This window comes from Diuraphis noxia, unplaced genomic scaffold (genome assembly GCF_037042655.1).
Source record: "Diuraphis noxia isolate RWA-SAM2 unplaced genomic scaffold, SU_Dnox_SAM2 contig0003, whole genome shotgun sequence".
Classification (NCBI taxonomy): Eukaryota; Metazoa; Arthropoda; class Insecta; order Hemiptera; family Aphididae; genus Diuraphis; species Diuraphis noxia.
The window spans coordinates 9,207,209-9,216,973 of record NW_028301713.1 but is presented as its reverse complement, the minus strand read 5'-3'; the positions used below and the strand labels follow the sequence as shown (position 1 = coordinate 9,216,973).

General features: G+C 30.3%; 1 protein-coding gene and 1 long non-coding RNA gene across 2 annotated transcripts; one reads left to right on the top strand and one right to left on the bottom strand.

Moving 5' to 3' along the window:
* Positions 1-3,239: 3,239 nt before the first annotated feature.
* LOC149056678 (uncharacterized) lies at positions 3,240-5,249 on the bottom strand. Its single transcript, XM_089222622.1, has 2 exons — positions 5,032-5,249; positions 3,240-4,932 (listed from the first exon to the last, which is right to left on the bottom strand). The coding sequence occupies exon 2, from the start codon at positions 4,879-4,881 to the stop codon at positions 3,532-3,534; it is 1,350 nt and encodes a 449-aa protein (XP_089078748.1). The 5' UTR covers positions 4,882-4,932; positions 5,032-5,249; the 3' UTR covers positions 3,240-3,531.
* Positions 5,250-6,510: 1,261 nt separating this feature from the next.
* On the top strand, positions 6,511-9,078 carry LOC149056677 (uncharacterized). The gene is made up of 2 exons (XR_016190921.1): positions 6,511-7,688; positions 7,853-9,078. It is a non-coding gene; the product is annotated as an uncharacterized LOC149056677 (long non-coding RNA).
* Positions 9,079-9,765: the final 687 nt, after the last annotated feature.

Below are 9,765 nucleotides of genomic sequence, written 5' to 3'. Positions count from 1 at the left end.
CACGACATACAATCACTTTTCGTGGGTGAAACCGATGCGATCGTTGGCGCCTCGAAAACCTCGTGATCACACCAACACCGGGTAATTGGTGGGAGATGGTGAGCACTGATGAAAATCGGTCGGTGGAGGTGGATTGATGGTATTCTCTTGTAGTAGAGACTCAAGACCATTCATCTCATGAAATACCCATGGACGTAAACTCCTCGAGTGCATAGGGCTTAAGCCCAAAAGGTTTCAACAAAAACATGTTTTGGGAGATTTGACGCCCAATTTTATCTGTATGATACAATTCAAAACCACCATCACAAAATAAACGTAAATTAATTTTTTGAACCACCGTAAAATATTAAAAAAATTTATAGTCATAATTTATACAGTTAATATTATAAATATAGGTATTAAATTATATAATTTAATGTAATTAAGATACCGTAAATAATTAAAATATTTTAGAGAGGGCTAAGCCCCTTTGAAATACGCACACTGAGATATACAGGATGTAACGGAAAGACCTGACAAAAAAACAAAAACAAATATTATGCTAATTATTAAACGTATGACAAAAATTGTTAATATAATATGATCAGTAGGGAATGGACTTTAATGTCTTAAAAAAAAAATATCCTAAAAAAAATACAACCAAATTCCTTAAAAAAATACTTTAATATCAAAAAAAATCACTAAAAATTTCTCATAAATCACACTTTAAAAAAAATTTATTAGTTTATTACGTTTCAAATTAATTTAACCAAAGAAATATTGAATTTTAAAAAAATTCTAAAAATTTAACTACTTGACTTAGATAAATCATTTCACCATCAAAATTGTTCCTATAATCAGATTCACAAATAAGCTATTTTAAATTTATCCAAAAAACTGTTTATTAAATTTATTTTCAGTATTAAAATATAAACATAAGAAAAATTTACTATACATGTAGCGCTAGGATCACTTAATGAGAAATAAAAAAAAATATAAATTTAAACAAAGTTCGTTCCAAAAATCAGTTTTATCTGTTGCTCCACATTGTATGCACCTACGGATTAGGATATAACGGACTGGAAACGTCATGGTCGGAGATCAAAAGATATTCCCGACACTATGGGCAGCAAACGTTTTCAGCGCTATCGGTGGGTTTCTTTGGCGTCACATTTTGAATCTATTGGTCTGTGTTTTATACAGATAACAGATATGACGTGGTAAGCTCTCGGGGCCCACTGCGACCCCCACACTGTTGTCAGTTGTACAAAAATAAAATAATAAATAATTATTAAAATAAAACATAAAGATGAAGTTAACTAAAAAAAAATTATTAAAATAAAATAATTAATAATATGTCTGTTGAAAAAATCGACGCCATTGACAAGCTGCTGGTTTCCAGTTCATTGAATCAGGGGAGTATGAAACTCGCCTGAACCCAGTGATATTTGATAAAAATGGGAACATGACTTTGTGGAAAATTTTTTTTTTTAATTTTGTGTTTTTTATGTAATGTTTTAAAGAAGCCAAGGCAATTTTCATATGTCACTAACATACATCATAACCATACATAATTTATATCAATTGATTTAATTCTGGATTTAATTAACCATTCATAAATAATGTCGAAATCATTAATTGTGTAAAAAAAAATATTTTGCAACAAGGTAGTCACTAGTCGGTGGTATCATCAACGCCAAACCTCCATCAAGAGGAACGTTTAAAAATCAGTCTCAGACACAGATAATGATAATATCTATTTTATTATCTGTACATCTAGTTTACCTATGATCTGCAGTGTTAGATTAATTAGTTTTAAATACAGCAAACTGAGCAAACCAAATTTTTTTTAATAAATATGGTAATATGGCATTGTATTCAAAATTTAGACACTACATAACTATTTCCCAAAAACAAGTTTTAAGCTATCTTTATAACTAAGCATTAATATTGATTTCTCTTTCCAGATGGATTTTCCTTATGATATTTGAAATAAAAACTTCTCAAAAAAATACTCATTAGAGAGACTTAACAAATATTATCATTGAAAAATGTTTGAACTAAAGTGTTAATTGTGCTTGAGCGTTTTACAAGAGGCAAAAATGTGTAGATAATGGTAAAACTTACAGAGGGTAAATCTACTTCAAGAATAAATGAAATAAGAAAAAATCAAAAAACTGACATAACTTTTACAGTAATAAATGGAATATCGTTAGTGAAAACATACTGTTTATTCAATAAAAAAATGTTTAAATGACATATTATGTTGTCCACTGATTTTTTCGAGTATAAAATGTGTAAACATTAGTATCAAAGCTCATTCCAAAATTATCAAATTAAATCAATAATATTGTGCAAACATATTCATATGATGGCTATGGATATAACCTTTAAAAATGCATCAACATTGTAGAATTAACAACTGGAACAGAACACCAACATCAAACTTGGGCAAAGAAATAAGACACACGAGAAGTGTACAAAGAAGTGAGGGTGCACAAAACACTTCATGTCAGATTTAAGGATAAAGCAATATGTTTAAGTAACATTGTTCAAGGTGTTAACAAATCTGAGTGGTCTTTACGCCGCATTACAAAAATTATAAGCCTTAACTGCGCTTATTAATGCTGCACCAAATACAAATAAAGTTACTCCATACAAAACAGACAAAGGGAAAACTAATAAAAAATTATTTTTCTCAACCAAAAAGGTCAAAGGCGACAAATACTATGACACAAACAATGTCAAATGAAATTAGTGATTTAAATGATGTTGTTAGATAAAAAAATGTGTGGTTTAAGAATAACATGATATTGAATGTTCATATTTTTAAAAAGTCCTCAAGCATATTCATTATATTATAATGATTACATAAAATTCAAACACCGCACGTCGTCATGCATTATATTCACCACCGTCCAGTTCATCATACGCCAGTATAACAGCAGCCCAACCAATACTACACAGGTTCAACGTCAAACATTTTGAACAAACTCGAAACATTATTAAATCCATTAATCCCCATAGCAACCGTAATTTTAAGCAAACTCACAATAATATCCTCAAAACAGTAATTATTTCACACATTAAATCTCTAATCCATAAACTTCTTTGGAATTATCTACAATCCCCATACTATATTCTATTTGTATAAAAAACCGAAAATCATTAACTAACCATAATTAAATTGAAATCTGAAACTTGTAATAGGATGCACAATATGCTGAAACATCTTAGTTGTAATAAATAAAAAGTAAAAATAAATAATGATTACATACTTTATTGTATAAAAAAAATGGCTAATGAACTGTCTTGCAAAAATTACTTTTTAAATTATATTTAACTTAAGATACAAATACAAACACATCCATTCAGAAAATTTGTAAGAACAAATGTAAATATTTAACATTTTTGTTGAATTTAAATTAATTAATTGTACTATTGTATATAAAAAAATTAATTTTGAAATTATTAATCAACTATTTAAAATTGTAGTCAAATTTAAGTAAGTATCATTTAAATTTAGAAATCATAATATCTTTTATATGAAATTTAGGTTTCTTTAACATTCATTCCAACAGTTTCTTCAATTAATATTTGTTTGACACACTTGAGAAGCAGGGTTTCAAGGAGTTTCCAGGTGATCGGTCTTGTTTTGCGTACAACAGCTGAGAATCCATCAAACTTATTTTTATCCCACATGCATTTGTGGTCTGGCTCAGATAAGAGACAATCCATGCGGCCATCTCCTGATCCCGTCGAGCACGTTCCCAGATCCCACGGACAACCATTCAACCACGCGTACACTAGGCACTCGCCTTGTTGGTTAAACAACTTGTTGTCATGAAGGTGATTCAAATTCTTACATATTGGGAACAGGCAAAATTCAATATCCTTAAAGGCATCCACACAGTCTGACTCGTCTATAGAAAATCTTTCTAGATGAGCACATCTTAAGGATAGGGTTATTTGACCTGCGGCGTACCCACATGTAGAATCGGACCATGGAAACCCTTGCTCACGTAAATACTTTAAGAAGTTTAAGTTACCAACGAATGCCGCCTCTTCTACAGGGTCTCCCGAGATCCTATAACACCCACTCTCAACTATATATTTGAGGCATTCAAAGTTACCGCTTTTGACAGCCGCAGTGCATGTTGAGATATCCCATTCGCATCCGTTTTCTCTCATAAATTTTAAACATTCCAGGTAACCTTTCCGGGCCGCGTAGGTACATGCATTTACAGACCACGGGCATCCGTTTTCATGAAGATATTTGATAACGACTAGTTTGCCCATAGCTGCTGCCGCTTGGATAGGTTCTGGTTTATCTATAGCACATCCGTTTTCAACTGCATATTTAAGGCAATCTATGTTGTTGCTCAGAATGGCCGCGACGCATGTCAACACATTCCATGGAAGCTTGTGTTGATGGAAGAACTCTAGACATGCCAGTTTTCCATAATACGCGGCTATGGAACACAACTCTGGGCACCGTGAAAAGCTGGGTTTTATAGCGTAAATCTTGTGATCTCTAAAATCATACATTTCACGAAAACTGGATTCCAAGCTCATTTTTAACGGGCGGCCCAACTCATGAACCATCTTCAGGCATTCGAGGTGCCCGTACTTGATGGCCGAACGGAAAAAATTTAAGTCGTCGAAATTGATCTTCACTTTGTCATAAACGTCTTCTCTATTGCCCTGCGGGTCGAAAGTTCCAACGGCCGAATTAATTTCAATGATTTCTTTCACCATCAGGCAGCAAGGTTTCACGTCGATTTTTAAATATTTATATTTCGGATTGGTGCTGATCTTCAGGAACTGTTCCGGCGTGCACGAGAGGCACGCCAACTTAAACAAACTGGGAACGGTAAATGATTGTTCCTCAACTACCTCCATCGTGGACACGGTAAGTTGTCGACGGCTGGAAAAAATGGCGGCCCGTGCGTACTGTTTAAGAACACACAGGACACGATGTTTATAATATATTACAAAGAAAGACGGCGAACAAACAACAACAGTTGCACACCGGCGTCGATGAGTACTTACCAATAACCGCTGCGAGCTGTTTACTTTACGATCGCGAGTTTTCAGACGACGGTGACTGACGGCGAAAACGATGACTGATGAGTAGTAAAAATTTAAAAACACAATTTAAAAATCGTTTATAAACGAAAGGAAACCTGTTGATCGTTCGGAGACGGCGGACAGAACTTCCAGAAAAACGTTGCGCGTCATACTGTGTCGACGCCGTGATGTCGGAATTAAGTATTAATACTAACCTCAAAAAATGTTGCTTATCAAACAGGGTAGCCACGTCATTACTTCTAGAATAACTGAATAACGATTTAGTCGCATATTTGAAATCGTGACGAAACCCGCGAACATTCAAAAAATTAAAACAATTCTCGTTTAGCGTACAGTAAACTATATATAGTTATGACGTCCGGATAAAACAATACATTTTCAAATTCAGCGGCTTGTAACTCATTAGTCATAACAAATTATGCTATTTTATACAGTATATTAATATAATATGATATTTAATAACTCTAGAAATGCTTCATTCATATACTACGTCCGAAAAACATGTACGCATTAGGTATCAAATATTATGATTTATGAATTACCTATATATAAATAATAGTTTACTGATTTCACCGTAGGAATTAAATAGGATTTTAGAATTTAGATCAACCGAGTTGATGAGTCTGAACTAATACCCGGTTAGAATATGGCCTGGTGATGATTATAAGAGACATTTGTTTAAGATACTCGTTTCAAGGAAGGAGATTCGGCATTCGGTATCCAGGCAATGAAGATAAAAGAAGGATTTGTGTTTTTACACAAGTATTTAGAAAATGAGATAAGTACCTACCACAATATTTTTTTAATCATCTTCACAGTTCAACAGCTGCTAGTAAACCAGTGTAATTGTAATATATTAGTTATTCAGTTGCATAACTTATAGATCAAACACATATTTTCAACATACAGTATATTATTCTAATTATATTTAAAAAATAATGGAAAATCGCAACAAAAGTGTGTTGAATGGACATATCATATAATATGTTGATATTGAACAAATTGCAATAGACAATATCACATATTTGATTAAAAAAATTATGTATACCAATTTGGTTAATTTAAGTTTTTATTTTCTAATACTAAAAATAAATTTGATTGATAAATATATTCACAAAATAAAATATTGTTTGACAAAATTATGTTTTTCTGTATATCATCATGTTACAGTTAAAATAGTGAATCATTATTAGAGTTGAGAATGAGTGAATTTACAGCTTAACACACCACAGTTTATTACTTAGTTAGTAAAAAATAATAAGTGTTTAGGTTTAGCCAACTTACTAATTATTCAACAAATACAAAGACAAAGCACATATTATATTTAATTATTAACACATACAAAAATTTACATTGTTTATATTATTATGATTTTATTTCATTACAAGTAAATATTACTATACATTTATAACGTTTAATACAAAAATAGTTAGGGCACTACTTAAATTCAATTTTTTTGGTTGAAAATAATTATCAGATTCAGAGTTGGATGAAGACAAGTAATAAATACAATTCTATACTTACCACAATGTACTTTTGAATTTTAATCAATATAAAAATAGTGAAAATTAAAAATCTATAATCCATTATGATGAGGCATGTATATGTTTTATGTTTGTAAGTACTTAGTATACATATTCTAATAACATTTTCTAATGTATTTCCAGTTACGAAAATTACAAAACGAAATATCACAATTTGCATTATTACAATAATCAGACATTTCTCGCGGCACACCGGTTGAGAACCACTGTAACTGGTCAATGAGTTCGAAGATCTAATTATTTTAAATCGCGGTTAGAACCATAACGGCAGCGCCATCTACAATCGTAGTTTAGAACTTTGGCGGATGAACTGCAATGCCATCAACGATTATTGTTTGGAAAGCGAACCTTTTATTTAATTTTAATCATACTAACAAACGTAGATCCAGACAAGGAAACTATATATGTTATGTATTGTAACAATTTTATACTTACAAATATTTAATTCATTACTATTCTTTATTAATTTAATAGCAAATCGTATTGTTTCTATTGGCAATATTTTAATGATCAGCAATTAACATTATTTATTAATCAGTATCACGAAGTTGCCGGTGCTCGTTTAAGTTTGGTATTATAACGGTTGGTGCAAATAATAAATTACAAAATTTCGGCAATTTGAACGTGTCAACGTCGCGTTAAATGCTCCTATGCTCGATTGTGTTGCTGAAAAAATTATAAGCACAATCGTGCTTTACCGTCCTGAGTTGAATTGTGGCAAACTCTGTTGTACGGTAAATAGTCAATAAACACATTTTACGCACGCTCAAACTTGACCGCGTTGTACACCGGGGAAGTGCTTTAGCACTCTAAAAAAATTGTTTAAACAGTCAGTTCCCATCGAGTCGTAGAAAAACACGGAACTCAAGCATTCCCTTGCTCAAAGTTAGCCTAGTGACGCATAGACTCAATCGTTAATGAAATAAAATTATGTAGACACTGTCTATTCTATGATCTGTCCTGTCGTAGCCTACACGACTACAGCTATGACGCTATGAGACACAATGATAATCGTTTGACGAGCAACCGTAAAAAACCGAATTCTTCATTTTTATATCCTACTATCGATATAAGGTAACGAGTATATGCGACGGTTTTGTTTTTTACTTCATTATGTGTAGTGATGCGAGAGCACAATGATTGCTCCATTACTCTTCAGGAACCGTCATCAATATTTTTTCATAAGACATTATCTTAAGACGAAATATTTGTAACAGTTATTTTATTTAATGTTCTAGTGGCAAAAATATGCTAAACTGGTCTAATGTTCATTGTATTCAAAGGTTCAGCGAGAAACTCAAAGCTATCATGTGTGCAGGATGTGGTGGTGCCTTTGAAATGGTTCCAAGTACACCAAAACAGTATTGATAAGATAATTATTAATGACTTTTCATATTGTTTACTCAAATGTTTACAAGGCAGGGCATTAACAAGTTCAAAATTCAAAATGAAGTTAGGTATACAATATAATGTATTGATTTTTTTGTTTTTACAGTAACTTTAACGCGTTACATTTTTTTCTCATGTTATGAAGTAATGTATGAATTAATTTTTGTTATGCTCACATTGAGTTAATTTTTTTCTTAATACAGCAAATTAAAATTATATTCTATTTTGTAAAACTAAATTTAAAAATATAAAATAATTTAACAATTGGAAATATCGAAGATTATTTATAAATAAAAAGTAATAATTTATGAGGATCTATCCCCAATATCTCGCCCTGTAAATATGTCACCGTAAATTAGTTATGTTCCATGTTTGATGGTACTTAGTATACATCAAGGCTGGGCAATTAAAAAGTTAAAGTCAAGTTGAAAAGTTAATTTAATTTAAATTTCTAGTTTTATCAGGATTTTTATTAACTTAACTATTAACTTACTAAATTTATTTTTTAATTAAAATAAAATTAACAAATTAGTATATATTATAAGAAATAAATTAAGTTAATTTTTTTGTTTTTAATGTTTTGCATTTCATTCCTTCAGTATAATTCGTTTTCATGTAAAATATTTACCATGAATTGTTTAAAGTTAAACATTTTATATTTTTAAAATATTTTGTGACTATTTATTTTTTTTTTTTTTTATTAGAAATAAGCCTCGGCTGCGGAGGCCATTGGCTGACATAGTTTACATTGTTAATTATAATTGTTGTATACACTATTTACATTATTTACAAAAACATTACACATATTACACATATTACAACATAATAGATTATAGATTATTAATTAGGTTGGTCTTGATTAAAAAGGACATCACGCGGCTAATGTTGTCTGGGTGGAGGGCTTCCGACATAATATTTGATACTTGACTATTTATTGAACATATAGTGATAGTGTAATACTTCTATCACAAACGCGTACACACAAAACATATTTATTTCCAAGGCTTAATTAAATAATATTAATTCATTATTTTTAGATATTAATTAATAATTATTATTTATTATTTATTACATAGATAACTACTGTTCATTTTTAAGAAATGAAAACCTCAATGAAATACAATATGCTATAAATTAGTTTTGAGTTTGTAAAAAATAAACTATGCTGGCATTGTAAAAAAAAATAACTTTCTTATTTATGTATAATATTAACTAAAATTAAGTTTAAAAAAATCATTAAATTGCCAAGCTTTGGTATACACACGCTAATAATATTTTGTAATGTATTCCCAGTTATAAAAATTGCAAAATGAAATATCACAATAAATATTCTCTTAAAACTGAGCATAGTCCTGATTTTAAATTATGGAATAGTGTTATTTTAGATTCAGCATCATAAGTTTGTATCTACTCTATAATTATATTTATTACTTAATTGTTAATAAATATAAATGTATCAAATTATAGTTTTTTTAAAAGATGTTGGGGAAGTTCAATAAAAAATATATCATATCAAGTGTAATCTAAACTCAATTCATTTTTTAACTGTAGCTATCATGCAACAATTTTTGTACTTTGAGTTTAATGCAATTATTGTTTTTTGAATATAGAATAAACATCTTTTTGAAATTGTTTTTTTACACTTCATAAAATAACAATATTCACTGCCCAAAATGTTATGATTTTTAAACTAAATGAATTCACCACACTGAAAAAAAAACTGAATTAGTATACAGATTAACAATCAATATCATACAGCGTG

Bases quoted from the DNA above. Each gene is read 5' to 3' on its own strand.
- LOC149056678 (XM_089222622.1), bottom strand. From the start codon at position 4,881: ATGGAGGTAGTTGAGGAACAATCATTTACCGTTCCCAGTTTGTTTAAG.